This window comes from Anser cygnoides, chromosome 5, assembly GCF_040182565.1.
Source record: "Anser cygnoides isolate HZ-2024a breed goose chromosome 5, Taihu_goose_T2T_genome, whole genome shotgun sequence".
Classification (NCBI taxonomy): Eukaryota; Metazoa; Chordata; class Aves; order Anseriformes; family Anatidae; genus Anser; species Anser cygnoides.
The window spans coordinates 32,639,311-32,661,324 of record NC_089877.1 but is presented as its reverse complement, the minus strand read 5'-3'; the positions used below and the strand labels follow the sequence as shown (position 1 = coordinate 32,661,324).

The window sequence follows — 22,014 nt, the reverse complement described above, 5'->3', positions numbered from 1 at the left end:
CCAGTATCCATTTCAATAGCTTACAAAGTGGCAATGCTTCCTACCTCCCTGATCTTTCATCTCCTCAGGGTACTGGAACTGTATTTACTACCTGGATATGTTGCTGGGCTGAAAAACTAACTGTTGCTTTCAGCCGTACAAGGAATATGGAAACAGGCATGGAAAACCTCTTACCCCTGATGTCGCTCCACGGAACTCATTCAGCTTTTTCATGAGCTGAAGGCAGTGCTCATAGTCATTTCCCACATCACCTATGTTAATCATGACTTCCTGGGGAAAGAAGCAGTAGACAGGCAAACATTCAGGCTAAGAATACAAGAACACAATACATGCCAGTACTTATGCTGATGCAGTTAAGTTCTGTGATGTTCTCTACAAATCACTGACCTATAACTTCTGAAGTAGTCTCTTCTGATTTTTAGATAATCATGAGACTTATTCTCAACTTCTTTTCCAATCTATTACTGATTATTAAACAGCCTATGAATGAAAACTTAGTGGATAAAGTGACTTCCTTCACTGCTACAAAGAGGAACTTTCAGATTTGATACACAATGAAACTGAATGCCAGTTGCCAAATGCTTCAAGTCCCTTCTATTTTAAGTGTGCTTTTAGACCTCCATTTTGACAGAGACACACAAGACCACCACTGACAATATCAATTTCTTTGTGTGTACATTTTACATGAGAAGATGTGCTAATACTGTCCAACCAACTCTGGCACAGAAACACTCCAGAAAGTTTTTAGAAGCTTTTGGATTATTCCTTCCATATTGTCTGTAGAGCACATCACAATTCTCTCATGCAAAAGGCACTAAGAAAATGTCCTGGAAGATGAGACATTTATCACACGTTCGTTGCAAGATAGCAAGACTCTAGTGCACTGCTTGGGTTAAATACTGGAGTTCATTTACCTTCTCCCTGATCCAGGCTTCCACCTGGTTCACTTTCTGGAGAAATTCCAGGAAATCCCGGCTATCCTCCAGCATCTTTCCACGGGCAGCAACAGCTCTCTTTAACTTCTCCCAGCGCTCCTGAAGCATGCGGACTTGGTGACGGATCTCCCCTGATTTTGGGTGGCCTTTTGATACCAGGGCTTCTCCTTTCTTCACATTCAGGAGAGGGGATTAGAAATGATGGTTACTACTGGTTACTACTAATTTTTAATACAATTACCACATTACGTGTCTTTTCTAGAAGGACTCTCACTTTCCTAACCTGCACAATAAATTACTAATGTAATTTCTCAGGTCTCAAATAATAATGCTCAATAATGCCTTATGTCTAGAGGGAATCAAGAACAATAGATTTAAATATTTGCCTGCCAAAGAGAGCTATTACAGATGATTGTGCCCTTCAACTGTATGATTTCCCCAGTATCAATGAGTATGTTCAGCTACTGGGCATGAAATCCTATTTACCTTTTGTAGGAGTAATCACCCCAGGCAAGGAAGAAGTTGGTGATATCTTTCTATTCGGACCGTAAGGAAAGATGGAAGTCCCTAAGTCCCTTGGAGAGAAATTAAGAAACCCCTCTGTTGTAAATTAATGGCATTCTATTTCCATGGCATAGAAACTGGGTTCTTCTCACACATAGAAAAATTGATAACAAGCTGGTGAACAAGTTACCCTTCTTTCTCATTCCATCTTAGATAACCTGCAGTAATCTATAAAACACTAGCAGAGTGTGAGAGTTACCTTATTAACAGCTGTGATGATTTCTTCATTTGCTAGAATCTCTGCCTCAAAGACTTGATGTTTCTGCAGCAGCTTCATTTTGTCCTGCAGATTGCTGGGGTCTTGTATGGAAGGATCCTCTAGTTTCTGCATGCGCTCATTGATCCAGTTTTCTGCCTGCAGCAGTGTGAAACACCTGAGTTAGCATGACAACTACATGCCATCCTGGGGCCTCCTCCCAAGACATGTCATTATTCAATGCAACTGCCTGTGTCTGGGCTAGGTAGATTGAGCTGGGAGCTGACAGACATGATAGCTTTCTAGTTTCTGAACTATTCTACTTGACAGGAAATAAAAGCAGGTAGGAATGAAAATCATTTTTATCTGACCACAAGAATAATGAAAAAATTCCTTGCAAAATTTTATCACAAGCCATGAATATATTAGTCAATATTCTAGATTAGGCATAGAGGATCCTTGAGAAGATATGCAATCTTAACATGGTAGACATATTTAAAATGAGCTTGTGATAACTGGGTCTTGGATTTAGGGCTCTGAGTTTCATCTCCTATCTTTGTCATTGACCTACCTGTAAACTAGGTTAAGATTCTTGTAAATTCTGTGCCTTGCCTATAAAACAGTGCTAAAATTCCCTCGATTTCAGAGATGTTCTGAGACCTAAATGGAAAATGTGATGCAATAAAGCCTTACCGATGTGCCGAAGCACTAGTTAGTTTGTTTGAAAGCAAATACAAGTCTATTTGTTTTTACACTTCATAAAATTCAAAATATCCTAGTCAGGAACATCAGATTCAGACCATCATGTGAAGCACGAGGACTAATAATGCACAGGTTACATGCTTCTCTTAGGAATTCTTTCTTAGGGGATTTAAATGTATGCAGAATAAAATGGACAACAGGGTAGTGACCTTACTGCATTTTTTTTAAAGTTAGCTAAACTTCAGCACTTAGCACTGACAGAAATATTTTCTATCCATCAAAGCACACAGCTGAACACTTGACATACACTGTAACTGATCCCACTGTCCTCAGACCACTGAAGTACCCAAATGTTTTGACTACAGAAGAACAGCAAATTGAAGCCAGCTTCATCAGTTTCAAAGTGTCTTGGCTGTCCTTGTGGAACTGCTCTACACACACACGCAAGAACTGAAAACTGGAAGATTTTCTCAGTTAATTAATGATTTGAAGTGTTGTTTCAGCTGCTGAAATTCTATAAACAATAACAGAAATAGCTTTCACTAGCAGCACACTCTCCAGAAACTATTTCCCTCCAAAGTACGTTTAGAGATTCACACAGAAGCCCTACGCCTTATGTCAAGGTTGCCCGGGACAGCAAACTGTCATCTGCTGTTTTCATTTCTGACACCCTCCCCACAAGCTAGGGCCTTCTCCCATTACCCAGCCACACATTAACACTTTAAGGTCAATTTAACTGACTTCTCATTTAAATGGGAGAGGCTCATCCATGCAGTTAGGCTGAGAAACCAGTGGATCCCCTGTACATTGCCACTCAAAGGGAGATTTCTCTCCTACTTTTTTTTTTTTTTTTTTTTTGTAATAAGTAAGGGCTTAATGGCAGACCGAACAAAACTTTAAAAATCACATTTGCAATCTTAGTGACTTGATTTGTTCTCAGGCTTACTTAGGATGGCTCTAGAGAGTGAGAGATCTTTCTCCTAGCTCCATGTCCATATTCAGATATAAAGCAAGGCTGATCTGTTTTTCTAAGCTCTTTCTATGGAATGCCTTATGGTTGAATGGACAAACATTTTCACTTCATTGAAGACAAGGACAGTGAGACCAGTGTAATACTCAGTGTAGGTACATGGGAACAGTCTTATTTCTATGGGACTCAAAAAAGTGTGCCCACTATCAATTTAGAAACTTACATTTTCAGAGTATTAGTTAGTGTAATCTCAAAAGGACAAACTGCTTGTAAATTACACTGATTTTCAATAACAGAAATATTCAAAATATATACAGAGCTGTGCACATTCCAAGCATTTACAATTCTCTCTCACTCCTCTGAAACAAATAAGTAAATGTTATTTATTCTCTTGTATAGAGGGCAAAAGGGAAAGCAATTTAAGTGCCACTAATATGATGAGCAAGTTTCAGAGTCAGCATTAAAACTCAGAGATGACTTTAGAAGTCAAGACTTTCAACTTTATGATCTTTCCTCTGCAGCAACTTAAATAAATACATATATTTCTAAGTAGCAACCTGCTCATTTGCCTTCTACATTAAGACTGAGGTGTATAGGATTGACTGTCCTATTGTCTAGGACAGTCTAGGATAGTCTAGAAGTCTAACTTCTGTGGGACTAGAAGAGTGACAGTTTCTAGGAGAGCGTGTCCTACCCTGTGAGCTGCAAGCACATGATATCCTGAGCAAGTCATTGCAGGTTTTGTCTAGAAACGAAGTACTGTGTGCTGAAAGTGGTACAAACTGCAGCAGCTAGTTTAGCTTTCTAAGTAGACCGTATGACATCGGGCTCTATTCTGGCATCAACAATCATGGACTATGTTGTCCTGGTATTTGATGTGTGTAGCTGTCTGCGTAATTCCTTCTAGAAATTAACTAGGAGACTTTTAACCATGACAACGATCATTACTTTCTGCTGACAGAAAAAAAAATAAAAAATTGTTTGATCAATAGAAATTACTTACGATGACTGCAGGAGGGAGAATTTCCTGGGGAGTGGGATCTGAGCTATGGGACTTTTTCTCCCAAAAAGTAAGAGTAAGCAATGACCTCAATGATTTCACAACTAAATTCAAACTCTTTTCTGCAATTTAACTTTCCTTTGGGGACTATGCTCATAAATGAACCCATACACACCCAGAACATCATTACAATCAAGTTAAACATTCCATTCTACTCACCAAAGAGGAAGGGAGATATTACCACAAAAATTTTTTTAATTCCTTGGTGGCATTCACATTCTACAGTGGTAGGCAATGAATTTAGACTGGCGGACTAAACAAGTAGCTTGAGAGCAAAAAATCCCTACAGAACTCTTGGCTGAATTAATGTGGAGAAATTGGCTGAGAAAAGGGAAATATTCCTCACTATACAAGACAGACGCTGTGCTAGCATGTGATTCGAGAAAACTGAATGAAGGAGGACCCCAGCCCAAGCACTGCTGACAATTACAGAGAGATGGGAAGCAATGAAGAAGTATTCCTAGCCAAGGGGTTGATTGTATCTCTAGGAGGGCAGTCACAGTTTGCAGTTATGGGACCTTTCCTTCAGAGGTACATTGCTCTTTTAAAAATATTAGCATTCTGCAATGCACTGTCCAGTCCATCCTCTCCCCTCTGCTAATCCACAAGGTGGACCAGCTGTCATTGGTGGGCTGGTTCATGTGATAGGAAAGGTATGACCAAATAATACAGGTTAATATTTGACTGTGTAAATAATTCCTGATAAAGTTTGTTTTAAAAAGCGGAGTGCAACTCTGGCTCTTTAGTGTAGCCAAAGAAGAGGGTATTTAAATATTTTATTATTATGGTTGGAGTTCCAAATCTATTGTGCTATGAATGGAATTTAGCAGCCATTTATTCCTTAGATTACTTTTTTATTTGTTTGTTTTTAATTTGGTTGTCAGCAGCAACTGTGTTAAAAGCCTTTGGAAACAATCCTAATTTGAACTGTCAGGACATGTGCCTTTTTTGTGGGCTGGGAGGTGACAAGTACCTGCAGTTTTTCTTTAAAACATGCAGGATGTTCCAAAAGATACAGCAGCAGAAGGGGTGTTTACCAGACCATCAAGAGTGTTTGTAAGTGTCCCTCCGGGTCTGTGTGCTGTTGTTTATGCCAGCACACTGGATGCTAGCACATTTTTCAGTCACACACATTGTGCTGCCCTTTGAAAGACTGATCTGTTATGTTTTTCCAACAGTGGTGCCAGGAACTGAGCTACTTGGTTACAGCACTAAGGCCAGAACAGAAGACAGAGACTAACATGTTCTGCAGACTAGCCTACAGTAGCTGAAGAGCCATGTTCACTTACAGCACTGTTTTGAAGGCCTTCAGTGAGCATGCACTAATAAAGGTTGGTGCCCTTGCCATGTTGGTTTCTACTTTGTATTTACTCTGACATCCCTTTTTTTCCCACCAAAGGAAACATAAGCTGGCAGTTACCTTTCCATGAGCTTTATTTCAGCAAAGCTCCTGATGTGTAAAGTAGCTCTAACGGGCACAATGCCACGATAATGGTATAATAGCAGCAATGTTATTGGCTCACCTACCCCTTTGCGTGAAAGCACGGCAGTACAGGAGTTGCCATACCAGAGCAGATTATCAATTCATCTAATCTCTGGCAAGAACAAACACTTCATTCAACAGAGGTAGGCAGTTCCCCTCCCTTCCATCCTCATACCAGTCTAAATCCCTCTCACCTCTGCCAAGTTCTGGTAGAAAAGTGCTAGAAGAAGAGCAGTCTGCAGCTTGTCTCTCCTGCTCTGGGAGAGATCCTTGATCTGCTGCTTCCTCACAAGAATGGTGTTTAGTTTGTGCCGTATCTGTAGCCCATCCAGTCCACCATCCTTTTCTAGCCTGCTTGCCTGTTCTTGAAGAGACATAATCTGAGAAAGCAACAAATCTGAAGTCACATTTATGCTTTCACATGGTTTGAAACAAACAAACAAACAGAACAAAAAAACAGGCTCCTTTCCATACCTAAGACTGTCTTTTTTGCTGGAAAGATCCAAGAATGTTAGGGACAGGCTTACCAGCATTCCCCTCAACCTCCCCCAGTACTATGACACATCTACAACCTCCTTGTTATTAGTCTCTGTAACACATCATGGCTACTTAGACGAAAAAAAGCTGTTGCTACAGGAGTCCTTATCCCATTAATCATATGGTGCAAGGAGTGATGGAGCAAGCCTGACCCTCATGGATGCTCAGGTTTTATTACTTTGTGGAAATCAGGTGTTGGGAGATAGCTCTCAACATGAACAATCAGCCTAGCAGGGAGCTGGCACAGGGCTGGGAGCTCATTCCATCTGGGGAAGCCAGGCATAGCCCCAGGTTTGAGAGTTTAGCCTTAGCATGGATGAATTACAGCTGCTGGCCAACTGCCATGCAGATTCTTTTATATATGGGTGAACGATTCAGCATCTTTTCCATAGATGCAAAGAGGGTAGACAATTTGGTACAGACATTATATAAAAAATATATATGTGAATAATGAGTCAAACCATCCAGTTTGAAATACTGTATTTTACTTGCTTTAAAAGCCACTGTTTTTCTGTGAAAAAATGCAGAAACTTCTGGTATCCACAACACGCAGTATGGTCTGCTTAAAATATCTGCTCTGGTACATCCCAGTATTTGATTTACTAAGTGGTTTTCCTGTCTACTTCAAGACAATATAGAGAGGATTTGGGCATGGATAGTTTAATACTTTTTTCCACTCCTCTGCCTCTCATTTCAGTAAGATCCCACATTTTTTCTCTGGCTCGAGTATATCAGGCATATCACACCTGTTCAGCGATTTAACCTGTTGCCATACTAAAAAAAACCACCACCACCACCACCAAAAAAACCTACACAATTATTTCAGCTCTTTGATTGGTAGAATATTCATGTTTGGTTACCATACCTTCTCATCCTGTGATGCCAGTAGCTTCTCGAAAGCCTCATGTTTTCTAATCAGTTGCTCTACTTCATCTACAGAGCTTCCAAGGTCACTGCTTTTCAGATAAACCTACAAAAAACATTTAATATTTTTCTCAGTGGATTAAATATCACACTCAGTTCACAAATGTGAGAGGAGATATTAGCTCTACAGTTGATAATTGGAAATGAAGTAGTAGAGCTCCATGATCTTGAGCAAGAAATACAATAGCAAGCCGAACTAAGTAAAGCTACCAGTCACTGCTTACCATGATCACTAAACCACAAGGCTGGCAGTGAATTCAAGATGTCTAAGCCATTCTTGTAATCCAAAGCATGTCTGATAGATGTCTGTATGGTTTCTTCTTAGGAGACATCCAACAGCAGAGACTTTGCAGTCTCCCTTGGCAATTTATTCCACTGCTTCACTATATTTCCTCTTAACAAGATTTTCCAAATATCTAACCTGAAAATTCACTGCTAACACTTCACCTCATTACATGCTGCCCTCTTCATCACAGAAAGGAAATGAGTCCTTTTACATTTGCTTCAGTCTTGCACATACTTGTAGGCTCTTTGAATACTTGGATTTCTATCTTCTGTAGTATAAAGCTACCCTGATCAGATCAGTCGTTCCACAGAGGCTGTGTCTTCTTGACTTCTGATTATTCTCATTGTTCTCCTCTGGGTTTTCTCCATTTCCACTTATTCTGAAATGTTGTTCCTACAACTTTATGCAATACTTGGCTGAGGCTGCCATAGTGAAGGCAGAAGAGAACTGCTGGTGCCTTTCAAGCTGTAATCATCCTCATGCATCTGTGTATGGTGCTTATCCTTTACTCAATACCTTGAACTCAAGTTCACCCTGTAATCTATTATAAGTTTCCAGAACCTTTTCAGAAGAACTGCTATCAGACCAGCTTGTCTCCATCCTGTATTTATTCAGCTGGTTATTCATGAAAAATATCATAACTTGCACCTCTACCAAGTGCATTACATTCGTTATTTTTTCAGGACTTTTTTCCAACTTGCCTGCACTAATTTTATTTGCTGTCTATCCTGTCACATTCTAACCTAAGAAGACCTAAGTATAAAATATGAAAGGCAGCTTTAAAGAAACTGACCTCTGCTCTATTCACTTTTAACACTATTAGGACATTTTATATTAATCCATGTACATCTCTAATGCACCACGGTGTTTGTTAACTCCTTCTTGGTGCTAAGAAAATTGATTACACAATTGCTACCATGCATTCTGTCACTAGTTAATGTTTTCTCAGATGCAAAAGAAAAAACAACGTAGTTATGTATTGGCAACAAAAAAGAAGATATTCTGCAGGTTAGTAAGCATTTATGCTTTTCCTGTGGATTTAATTGCCCACAATCACTTCCCTTATTTAGTTGTGAGATAATGGCAAGAAAAATCAAACAAACAAACAAACAAAAAACCACAACTGTATGCTCTGATAAGACATAAAAATTACTTGTGGACAAGATTTACAGTGTAGTGAACACAAATGAACAGAATTTTGAAATTCAGTCTCCTACAAGGGACTGCATTTTTCAGCTTGGACATGGCACTATGTGATCAATTCTGTGAGCTAATGGAATTATAAATGTTTGGAAAAGGATGAGAAATTCCAACCAAAAACTACCTGGGTAAAGTGCAGAGATGGAAGAAAGATTTGAGATCAGTGATGTAGTGTGAAAAAATTAAGCTGCACGGAAAGAAACAGAACAGAATGAGCAAAACAACACAACAGCTAATATTTTCAAAAGCGGACTGTTAAAGAACTCAGGCAAATCTGTGACTCAAAGCACAGAGGAACCCTCTGGATGTCCCCCTGCTCCCACCTGAGGGCCCCACTGAAGCTCAGCCCTGGCCCCAGCCCTGCCAGAGCTGCACTGAAGGGAGGCCTGAGCCTGGCCCTCGTGGATGGCCCAGACTGCTCTCGTTACCTTGCTTTGTCACTGTGATCTCCAGCTGGTTGATGGACCTTGTTATCGTCACCACCACTTCACTCTCCTTGGCAACTGTGGCTTAGAGAACTGACAGCTAGACTTGGCCTGACTTCCTGGTTCATTTTTGGGACTTAATGAGAGGCATATTTTGCACATACAGAAAAATGTGCAGAAGGATATCACGCCTGACCAGATGTTCAAACTACTCTGTACTAGTCCACTTGAAGTATCAGAAGACAGGTGAGCAAATCCCATAACAGTAATCACGGCCGGGAAGAGTGGAAGGCCACTTAAAACTGGCCTACATTTTTAATAAGTCTGGTCCATAAATCACCAGGATGCATAAAGAAATACATTATCAATAATACTTCTTCTCTATTACATACAAATCCCACCAGAAGACAGATATTTTGTTATTCAAACTTTAATCCTTTGATCTATCCTACTCATCAAGTGTAGGAAATTGTGACAGATTTTTTTAGAGTGTTTTTAAGGTTTGTTTTGCTCTTGTGGAAGAAAAACCCCACACATGCAGGCTCTAGGTAAGTTTGTTCTACTGCTGTATTAAGCCACTTATAATTAACATCCATTTTTCACATATAATTAACATCCACTTTTACACTAAGAAAAAAAAAAGCTATCTGTGGAATCTACTTATTCCTGTTTTCTGTATATAAGCATAGAGGCACATACTACATCTCTACATTTGTGTTTTAAAAGCTAAAGGCACTGTAGTCTCCCTATCAGATTTTGTGAATTATCAATCATTTTTTGTCAAAAAAAAAGATTTACCTGAAGAAAAAGAAAATTCTCTTAATTTTCCACATATCACTTCAGGACCTTTATTTAGTAACTGTTAGCAGAAACTGCAAACTTTGTGATACATGAAGAAACAGTCATTAGTTTTCCTGCTTTTATAATCTGTGGTGGGAAAAAAAGACAAGGGACATCTACTGATAAAGATGGTTACTTTCCTTGGAAAGGAGAATGGAGGCATTTGAGATCAGGGGTGTGGGACAGTGAGTCATAATCAGCTGCCACTGGAGTGCTCAGTGCCTTGCTCCTACCGCAAATCACTGTACACAAATAATACTGAGCATTCAAAGCCCCATTCCCTGAGCTGTTTCAACAGTGGAAAAAATGCTTCTGTCTTCTGAAAACTTCATAACAGGCCCCTACAGTAGAAGCTCATGCAAATGATCCCGAGAGCCCAGGTTTTAATACTGAAAAACACTGCGAAAGAAACGTGGCTGTGCGCATTGCAGGAGAGGCTACGGCAATGTGCTTAGAGGAAACCAACCCCAGCAGCACAAGCACTGCTACCTGGAGAGCTCATGAGATAAAATGCTTCCATTTGTCCTTTAAACAGAAATCTTACTCTAGCAATTGCTGGAATCAGAACTGCAATACTTTTCATTTAAGCATTTGTTATACCAATCTGAAAGCAGCATGAAAACTGGCTCCCACACCATGATGTTGGCTCTTGGCCAATTACATCACTTTTTGGCACAGGGAATAGCCTGAGACAGGTCCCCAAACTCCTGCTTTGAAGGTGATGTGTTAATTTCAAACACAAAAACACCGCATAGTTCTCCTCAGGTAACCTATCAGGGTCTCCCACAGTACACAGCAGGTATAAACTTTCTTTCAAGTTTGTTTCCATTATGAATCATAGCCCATCATCGGGAATTTAACTGTCAGCCACAAAAAGCACCAAAGACTTGTCCACTTGCTATATAATGGACTCATTTTTAAGTGAAGACTTGCAAAGACACTTAAAACCACAAAACGGACTTGGCTGTTTCTGAGATTTGAAACAGAACATACAACAAGTAGCCAAGTTATTAACAGTGTGAAGGACAGAAATGGAGGTTTTAACTCTATTTCAAATGGAGTTTTTCACTATTTCTGAGCTAACTGCAGAGATTCAGCCATGCTGTCACAATAAGACCTCTTCTGCATAAGTTAACACAGAACTAAATGCAAAGTGCATCTCAAAACAGATGTTCCTTTTAAATAAAATAGCATTATGTACACACTTATGTGACAGCACAGGTCTGCTCTACCTTTTGGAGAAATACTAAATGAAACATTTTAGTCATTAGGACAACTCTGCACTCTGGATGGCACAACTTCACATTCATACAGACACACTGGAAGCTGACACGGTCCTGTAAGATATCTGTCTTCCAAGAAATGTCATTTTTACATCTCTAGAAGAAAAAACTATTTTAAGTATTTGCGTGAATCCACTCCCTTCTCCTGCTTCTGCTCTTCACAGTATAACAAGCTTAACATATTTTGCTCCCCACTGCCTGCCCTGGGCTTGCTGCTGAGGTTGCTGGAACTCCACTGAAAATTTTTCATCTCTAAGCATGCACTAAAGGCCAGAATTACTCCCAGACATAAATGCCTTCACTTCAAGTGTGTAATCAAGTCCAAACTCTCTGCCCAGACACATGACAACAACAAGGTTTGATTTGATCTTCTTCTGATAAAAGTAAATACAAAACAAAAAGAAAAAAATAATTACATTTGTTTTAGCAAAGTAAATATATGTACTTAATACCGAGATAACATATAGCTCATGACTAAGTTATGCTATGCTTTGTTCCAGGAAAAGTTATGGTTATAGTATGATACTTTGCTATAAGTGAAACAAAACACACCAAGTTGTTTATAAAAAATACATGCACCTTTTCTATCATACTGACATCACTGTTTTGTTGGCCTCTCATTTCACAGTACAAATGCAAAATTCTAATTTTAAATGTATTAAAATTTGTCTTCCCCCCTTCCCACCACATGCTATCTATTCAGCATAAGAATATGATTATCTGGTATTGGAAAAGTATACGGGAGAAATACAGAGACTAATCAGTGTTTGTTTTCCCTTAAGTGTTACAGTTACATCCTCTGACCTATCCCATGCATCAAAATTCCCAAGCTCTGCCCCTATCCTGTAAGTGGTAGGTGTTAGACCAGAATCCTATGCCCTTACAACATTGTCATTAAAATATTTACTTACAATACATTTATCCAAAGGCAGATTAAATTCCTCTTAAAATCCCCTTAGTTTCACCACTAGAGACTTTGCTGGGACGTCCAAATTTGACAAGCAATGGAAATTAAATTCCCCTCTTTTCCCTCAGGAAAGGGCGGTATCTCTCTTTTTCAAAGGGAAAAATTGATTTCTTCCTGCACACTTAAATATACTGGCTTTTAAAAACAAGGATTACATTAAAAGTTTACAAACCCAGGAATTAACCATTTAGAAATACAGCACAATATGACAAATGAGAAAATAAAAACAGTGTAACAGAATAATGTAAGCAAAACTATACTGAGGATTTGTCCCAGGTCCTAGACTGACCAGCAGAGAGGAAAACCAGTTCTTGGCTCTAAAGTCTTGAACCTTCAAAGTGTTGGGCACTACAGCCCAATTATGCAAAACCTGTAAGTACATGCACAGCATTGTGCATGTCAACTTGACAGCAGTACACAAATGGTTAAAAGGGAACACTTGTTAAGTGCTGGATCTGATCAGAGCACTCAGCTTCATTTAGGATGGACCAAGCAGCAACTGCAGCCTCGGTGACAGCAGAACAGGAGTAGCTTTCTGATTGCCCCTTAAGTCATCTTATAGGTAGTAGGAACAGGGCAGGAAGCATACAAGAAGGAATCCAAACGGCTTGATTAAAAGGCTTGATGTTTGCAAATGTTCCTAGAATGGAATGGAAATCTTCACCACTCTCCTCCCAGATCCAAAGGACGCAATGTTGACAGCGATAGATGGACACCATGAACCCTCTGTGTGTCTGTGAGCTGAGGACGCTGTGTGAGTTGGTATGTTTGTCAAAAGGTCATCAGGGCATACACTTTTTAGGGTGCACGTTTCCTGGGAAGGCCTCAAACCAGATCTTGCCCAGTGCTGATGAGTGGAAAGCAATCCTGAACAGCAAACTGGATTCACTGATAGAGAGAGGTCAGCTCCAATCCCCACAGGGTGAAGAGGTGGACCAGCTATATCGGAATCATGTGTTCTGATGAAGATTGTTGGACTCGGGCTTCTTCTAAATTCTCTTACCACCTGGATAGGCACTGCAGTCCAAGGGGTGGCAAGTATCAGGGTGATTTTGGAAACCTTGTGGTGAGCAGGTGTTAGCCCATCACATGGCGTCTTCCCAAACTCTGGCCTTGATGAAGGGTGGTTCTGAAAGACAATCAGCTCTGGATCTAAATCGTTGCTTGTGACCTCATTCCCATGAGCTGGATTTTCTCTTCCAGTCAGCGCAGCAGGGGACAGCCAGATATCTCTGGAGACAGACTCCTGGGGAAAGCCAGGATACTTAGAGGAAGTCACATGAAACCTCGTGATTTGAAGGGCTGGAGACCCACCTGAAGGGAAGCCTGGTTTTGGTTTCTGGGATCCTGTTGGGAGACCAGCCGGTGTTTCAGGCACCTTCTCTAACTGTGGCATGAGAAGACTTGAATGAACATGATTGCTTCCACGGGAATCTGCTCGAAAAGGCTTTACCGTCAAGCTGCAAGTTGAAATGTAAAGCTTCATTGAAGCATGGAGGTCTGGCATTTGGACATTACACTGACTACAGCCTTGTTGAAGTGGGAGAGAATCACAAGGTTCCAAGGATGCATGCCGATTTTTGCTGTGGACTGTTGAAACAGCTGGAATAGCAGACAGATCAACATCTAGGCGTGATGTCCAGCTGGGTGGAGCTTTGCAGGAAAGAACATCAGAGGGCAAAGATACAGCAAGCTTCAAGGGATTGTTTTTTTCGGGAGAAACATGATGAACGCTTCTATCTCTTTCTGAATATTGCTTGTAAGATGCAGGTGTTGACCAAGTGCCAGAACCCCCATATCCACAGCCCTGAGGGTCTCTGGGAGGACTGGAAAACCTGGATATCTTATCAGAAGGATCAACACCGTGAGTGGTGTTCCCAAAACCTTTCCTCCGGTCTGCGTGTGCCAGGACGACATCTAGCCTTGAACAATAAGCTCCAGAAGATGCACTGCTTGGTGATGACGCACTGCTTGGTGATGAGCTGGCACTTCCTGGAGCCATCTCTGCAACTGATTGACCAGTGGGAGGATGCCAAGCTGATGCTGGCATCTTTTGGAAAGGCCTGTCCCGCACAGCAGATTCAAAAGGAGGAGGTGGGGTCATTTTGCTGGAAGACAGAATCACTTCTGCAGTGGAGACATAGACGTGTGCAGATGAAAGTTTGCAGTCCCTGCATGACATTCTGCAGCTTAGTCCTAAATGATGCAAAACCAAAGCCACAAAAGCTTGCTTTTTCCCCTGTTTTTAAAAGAAACTCCTAATCCTTTTTCCTTTGGTACTGGAAATTTCCATTCTTCGTCTGAAGCAAAGGAATGAGAGCTTAATAAACATTCTCCAGGAAAAAAATGATTAAAAAAAATCCACATTCAAAATAAAACCACATAGCTCTTCTAGTACTGCTACCACCACCTATCACGTCTGCAAAGTGATATGAGAGTGGGATGGGCAGAAAGATAAATTACGGAGCATGAGGCTCTGCTCCCTGAGTGTTCTGACAGTGAGACTGCAGACAGAGTAGGAGGGAGCCAAAAATGCTTGCCAGAGACAGCCTGTGAATTTGCTGTTATTTCATCCATGAAAAAAAGGAAAGCAGCTAACCTGAGCAATGCATCTGCTGCTGTGAAAAGATTAGAAAGGCACAGAACGTACAGGACGCTGCTTCTGCTCAAAGCAAAAATGATTTTTTTCTTCCTTCTCTTTTTCAGCTGTTGCTTGTCTGAACTCCGAATGGCAAGATCTCAGTTTGCAGGTCTTAGGAGAGTTTCCTACAACAGTTCCATGCAATGGCACAACTGAATTAATAATAAAAATAAATAAAAAAAGATAGATGTTTGCCTAATTTTCTCCACATGTGCTCTATTTTCTTTAGCATAGAACAATCTTAGACTAAATTCTGCCGAAATCCTTCGAAGGTTTAAGTAACTTGGATGTAATATAAGATGCTGGCATGAAGTCAAACCTGTCACACTGGCACAGACAGCGAATGAGAGAGCAGTTCTCGGTAGCAGTTCTTAAACACTCCTCTGTTGCCTTCTTTCTTCCCCTGTTCCTTGCTGCTGGGAGAGACTTGGTCTAAGGCACATGAAGTTCTGGGAAAACAGGATCCAATAATTATGGGATGACAGGAGCTGCTCTATACACACATTTTGCAGATGTCCAACAGCAAAATGCATGTGACTTGACATGAGCGTTGCCTTGAACACAGAAGTCAGAAGAAACACAAGGGGTGGAGAGATTACTTACATTTCTTTGCCTGATGGGAATTCTTTTTGAATGCATGTTTGCTTCTGTCCATTCTCAAAGCAGCAAATGACAAAATTCCCATTGGGAAAGTGGTTTGGGAGTTTTCAATTGATGTCTTGGCTGAATGCTTTTTGAAACCACATTTGAAAGGGCTCCTTTCCTACCCTCCTGCCTATCTCCCTAGGGAGCAAGTCTGCGTCACTATGCAGCCATAATTTAACTCCATATAGTAGTAACAGAGCTCCATCCAAACATAATAGATTCCCCTTTCAATTGTTTTTCAAATGCAGAGAAGTAAAATACAAAAAGTGAACTGAGAAACCTCAGTTCACTGTCCGATTGTATTTATTGATCCATAAGGCAGATGGCAGCACCTGCAAAAGCTTTGTAGTTCTTGATATTCCTCCCTCATTCAGATGGGAGTTTGGCAGCTCGGGAATAACCTGTTTGAAGAATTATGACACAGAGAGACAAGAGAACAAAAGAAATACAGGAATTCCAGCTGTAGATGAATCAAAATAGCATTGGCATTTCATTTCAGGGCCAGGCTAATGCACTGCATATTAAGGTAGGAGTAGAAGGAGTAGAATCCAGAAGGCAATTCCTTTCTGTTCCTCCATGAATAACAGAAAATGGTCCTCTTCTTGCAATAATTTTCTTTACTGGTTCCATTCCATAAATTCTTCAAAAGATACAGTTTAATTTGTATGCAAACTAGTAGTCTCTGGCTTTTCATCAGTGCAATAGCCTATGCTTGCATCCCTCTGTATTTACACTCAATGTGGACTGACACTACCCTGGACTTTGAGGTGATCACCAACATTTCCAGGTCTCAAAGCAGTAAAAGTGACTTAAAGTCAGCAAAATGTGGTTCAAAATGAACAGGGAGCAGTGGAATTTGTGAAGTATGGTTTAGATGTGCTTTCACTAATACTCCCTGGTTTGGAGGCAAGCTGATGTTCCTGGGCAGCTGCCTAAAAAAACCAAGATGGCAAGAATGGACATGAGAGGAATGAGTCATCATGATGGAAGAAAATAATTCCTGAAAGGAAAGCTGTTCACAATATTGGCCTAATTAGTGCATCCAGGAGTAGTGTGTGTTGAAACTCATCCTGAATGCTCACAGCTCATTGAGGATCTCTTCGTTTGAATCTCTGGAGATGAACAAATCCACCTAAGAGCACTTACACATTTTCTGGGCTAAATCTAAACACCAAACCGTAAGTCTCTTCTAGACATTGCGATAGCTTGGTGATAGTAGGGACAGTGTCAGTGAAGGAGACATATGGCTGACTATGATACCCAGATTACCAATTTAGAAATCCACAGTGTTCTGAAATTCCCCTGGTAGACTTCAGGTAGATATTTGGCCACTAATTTCAATTTCAGAGACATTTGTCTATATGGTGCATGCCACTGTGACTTACTTTTCTATTTTAAACCAGTAACTCTGTCAGCATAAAACTGTAATTCTTGTCATGCACATACCTCTCACAAAAGCAATAGTTCTTCAATCTCCAGAGGATTAGATATAAACAGAAATGAGAAACAAAAACGTTTATGAGACTTCTTTCCATAGCTGGCGTGTTCTTTCCAACCTCAGCATTCTTTTTTAATTTTTGTTATTATTTTTTAAATTGGTTGCAGAGAGCAGTGAAAGGAACATAAGGAGCACACAAGGATTGTGGCTCCCTTATTCTCTACACCTGCACAGACGAGACCAGTTTGTCATCATGCCTCTCTGTTTATTTTCTTGTCATTCTCCATGACCATAAAATGCTGTCTGTGCAAAGGGATGCTGGGAGGGACAGCGCATCCACACCTTACTGCTCTACTTTTTGAGCATTTACCCACAATGAGAACAACTGAGTACCCAGATCCTTGGAATTTCTTAGAGAAAATGCTACTAGAGAAAGATTCTGAGAACAGAGCTGCCCATTATGTTTCTCAAAGTCACAGTCTTCATTCTCAAGCTTTGCTTTGGCTGAAGAAACTTGTGGTAGAGGCAGACACTGTGGCTGACCCCACCATGAGAATTTACCCAGTCTATGATGAAAACCCTTTTTTTTGTCAGTCTACCTCACAGCATGCAGCAACAGTAAATTCACCTGAACAAAAAAGTAATGTGAACTGCAGTTTACCTGTACAGAATATGCTGGGAGCATACTGAAATTGCCAGGTGCAACCCTTTTCATGTAAGTGTAATATAGTCTTTCACAATCAGGACTCTTGACTGAGGGCGAGAAGAAACACTAGCCCATAGCAGCTATTGTATATATTTACCTCTGAGGTATGTACAGAAAAGCAGATGCCATAGTCACAGTGCCTCTGCATGCTGGCTGATCATGTTTCACGATAAGAGAAAGAATGCAGTTGCCAAAATTTTGTGGAGTTTACATTTTCCCTGAGGATGCTGCCCATGTAGGAGTTTAGCAATGTCATGTCACTGCTTGGAAGGGAATTGAGAGAGATATAATACAAATAGTGCCATTTGTTAATTAAGTAACAACTAAACATTTTTAATTGGTAGAACTATGTATTATTTTATTTCAGGAACTTGAAGCTAGATTAAATTCTCTTGGTTTCATGTCTCAGCACAAACTCAGAATGCAGAATGTATTTGCCAAATATACCCCTTGTAGGAAATCACAAAGATACGCAGTTCGTACAAGCAAGAAGAAACAGAAGAAGGCTCAAAGCTCACATGCCCCAAAGGGTTAAAAATGGGCATGGCACAGTTCAGTGCCACTTTTCCAAAAGGTTTAGTGTCAGTGGCAAAGCACTGGTGGGAATCAGAGAAAATTCAGCACAAACAGAAAAACACTATTTTATGCTGCCAGTGGTCTTGGAGAACTAAGAATGATTTGTCCTGAATAAGAAATGACGTTGAGATTCAAACTCCTTCAGCTTTGCTTCAACCCTTCAGTTTGGCAACCTTCATCACATCAATATGATTTGTAAGCCAAGTTTCAGCACAGTTACAGCAATCTATCAACTCATGAATTTGCACAGAGTGACTGGAAAGGACACTTGATTTCTGCGCTCCCAGTTTTGTAACAACGAATGTCAGAACTCTAGCTGAAACTATTTAGATAGTTCCCATGAAGCCAGGGAAGTTCAAGAAAGAGGAAAGACACTTTAATATTGGTGAGAAATATACTTCACTTCAAGAGCTGCAAAATGATCATACAAAGAACACCTTGCTGGCTTTGCATTAACTATATCAACCCTCTCTTTTCGAGGGAGGCCTTTTCCCACTAGTTCATCTTTCTCTACTACATCAAACAAACTACTATTCCTCATGGTCAAATTCTTTCACAGTTGTTCTCCTCACTGTTATCAACTCCTTTGCAGACTGAGAAGTCAGTTCCTTCCTGTTCCTGGATTAACTCTGACTGTCAACATCCATTTTGCATTAGTTACATTTCCCCAGCACTTTCAGCCTGAGAGGAGGTTTCCAGCAACACCTGCAAAGCAATCTTTTTGTCCATTTTCAGACCCTCTTTACAATTCCCCTTTTTTTTCTGCAGCCTACAAAACAATCTGCCAGTGATTAAGCAGTTGGTACGCTAAGATCTCTCCAAAGCTGACTAATACTGGACTGTTGTCTCCCTCTTCTGTCTTATATGTTAGCTCTGACATTTATTTGCAATTAGTTAGCTTTGTGGCAAGGACTATCTTTTTGTTTCTATTCCCCACCCCATAAGAAAGGGAGTTCTTGGTAAATTGCTAGTCTCCAGATACCATAATGCAAGTAAAAATAAAGAGTGTCTTGTCTATACACAGACCCATGAATTTTAAGTGGTAGCTGCACAGTAATGTCCCTTTTAGTATGGAAGAGTTTGAAAGCCAAGAGTCTAACTTCTTGTTTCAAGTTTGTAATTCACATACCTCTTGTGAGTTCAGAAGCTTGTCCAGGTGATTCCAATCCTTGTAGAACATTTGTTCTTGATGTACTTTCTCCAGCCACTTCTTCTTCTGTTTCCACTCACTGTATACATTCTCCTTCTCTTCCAACAGAGACTGTAGTTTCTGCTGAATCTGAAAACAATTTCCAAAGAAAGACTCATGTTGGTCTTTATACCCCATGGACGAGGGTAAAATGGTAGGAAAAGGATCAAGTGGAGCGTTGGATAAACTCCTAAAATTGCACCAAAATTATCAAACAAAGAAAAGTTGAACAAGTTCCAGCACTTGTATTTGGGCAGAGAGATAATCAGAGAGGTGCCTCATCTCAGGAACAGAGGAATGACTGTTACAGCATACATAGTAGTACAAGCCAAGAACAAATAAAGGTAACTGTTTCTCCAGTGTACCTTCTGGAATCAAATCCTACTTCTCCATTATCTTTAGTCATAACAGTGCAATTATAGCACTTCAGATTGGGATAGGACAGATACTTAAATAAATTGTTAATGTAGCATACTATGCTATATTCTGCTAATATATATCTTAATCTTAGATTTTTCAGCTTTCAAAGTCTGTATATCCACAGATCTTCTATAAATGATTATCTCTGCATTTTGTCTACAGGCAAACTAGATTCCTAGTTACTAGTTATACATTGCAGCATTCGATGAATTTTCAGGATTAGTCAGATGGAAGAATAATTTGCATGAACTCCACAGTCTTCTGAAGATATTCAAGTGATGTTATTGAATTGCTGGAGAGAAGTAATCTAGTAGAAACAATACTATGAAAATTTTAGAAGCTGTCTGTAATGAGTAAACAAGCATTTTCATTTCCATCTTTCATGTCTTGGGAGTTAATACACCAGCATAAATGCTACTACAGAAAATATTCCAACTGTTTTAAACTCTCTGATGTGCTTGTTTTCATTTTTTGGTTGATAGGTCTTTGTCTAGTCTGTCTGGTATGGTTTTAGAACTGTGATATGAAACAGTATTTGTGTGAAAACCCAGTTTGGGAAGCGTGTAGATTTATCTCCACTGCTCGGAACATACCAAGCTTCTCCAATAAGCCCAGCTTTGCTGTGATGGGCCCTCAGGAGATGTTAGCACTCATCTACTGGTAAGGTAGGAAATGGAACAGGTGTTTCTTTGCCCAACCTAATTAACACACTATGGCAAATGTAGGTCATGCATATTAATATGAGTGCATATATGCATTTGTTTGCTTACAGTACTGTATAGTACAGAATGATAGTTACAATTGTGTTGAGCAGCTGAATGTGTTTGACTTTGAACTCAAAGGAGTTTCAATTACCTCTTTTGATCCTATTTCCTCATCCTGCAAGAGTGACTGTCCTAGCTGTACAACATGATTATACTTCTCTTCTCGTGCTTCAATCTCTGACAGTAGCTGTTGATGCTGGGTGAGTCTCAGGCTGCTAGTAGATAGGTCCCGAATAGTCTCCTTGGCTCTCATTTCCCTTATTATTTCTGCTGTCCATGAGAAATAGTCCCACACCTGGAATCCAAGAAAATGTGAAAGTTGAGGTTAGATCCCAAGCTTGGGTTATCAGACAGGAAAATCATAGACTGATGTTCAACTTTAAGTGAATAAAATGTAATAAAATTACAGAAATGAAAGAAAATATTTAATTAGGACTTCTAGCACTGCTATGAACTTCAGCAAGGGAGGATAAAATGACTACAGTAATTTCTATGTACCATATTAAAAGAAATCATACATGATTTGTAATGTCATAATCATACTGTGTCGTATCACATCAGTGACATTATAACATTTATTGCCCTTTAGTCCATCATTCCTTAAGCATTTCTCGCAGTTACTCCTTCACATATGATTAAACAATATATCACCCTACATTTCTGTGCATTAGTTTTGGCTAAACTGAGTCCACTCAAAACTCAGATAGTAAACATATTCAAAAATAAAAGAGAGAAATAGAATTTTCAGGTGAAAAACAAACGGAGCACACTAATAAAGGTGGAAAAAAAGTTCAGAAAAAAATGTTTAAGCGTATCAGGTATGCAGATTTAGCTCCTGGCTTGTGGAACTATGACAGATTCACATAGAAACACAATTCTGGAAGGAAAAAGGATGTAGTGCTAGCTTACATTCAAAATCTGACGAACCAATAAACACATTTACAGTATCTTAAAATATCTGAACTATTCAGCTGAAGCAATTATGACCAAGAAAATTCTTTAACAAACCTCTGAGAACTATATTTGGATTGCAACTGACAAAACTTGTGCAAGTAAAAATAATTGGCCATTTTTGGTGAGCTTTTTTTCTGTACTTGATTTATAGCACCTTCATCAGCCCATTTTCTTTTGGTATCCCATTTGACTCTGCAACAGGTGCTGTGCCTTTATGTATCACTTCATTAAAAAAAAAAACAGGAATGCAAGGAGCTGTACGGTAGATTGTATGGAATGATTAAGTTTAATTAAGTTTCATTCTAGTTT

The 22,014-nt window shown here is 39.9% G+C and overlaps 1 protein-coding gene across 2 annotated transcripts in view; it reads right to left on the bottom strand.

Moving 5' to 3' along the window:
• Positions 1-22,014, bottom strand: part of SPTBN5 (spectrin beta, non-erythrocytic 5) — a 102,563-nt gene that overhangs the window by 33,454 nt on the left and 47,095 nt on the right. For both annotated transcript variants that reach the window (XM_048064958.2, XM_048064957.2), the window contains 7 exons: positions 20,843-21,046; positions 19,508-19,657; positions 7,313-7,417; positions 6,105-6,290; positions 1,699-1,854; positions 915-1,106; positions 175-270 (listed from right to left, as the gene is read on the bottom strand). In XM_048064958.2, coding sequence (XP_047920915.1) covers positions 175-270; positions 915-1,106; positions 1,699-1,854; positions 6,105-6,290; positions 7,313-7,417; positions 19,508-19,657; positions 20,843-21,046 — 1,089 coding nt within the window. The remainder of the gene's footprint in view (positions 1-174; positions 271-914; positions 1,107-1,698; positions 1,855-6,104; positions 6,291-7,312; positions 7,418-19,507; positions 19,658-20,842; positions 21,047-22,014) is intronic.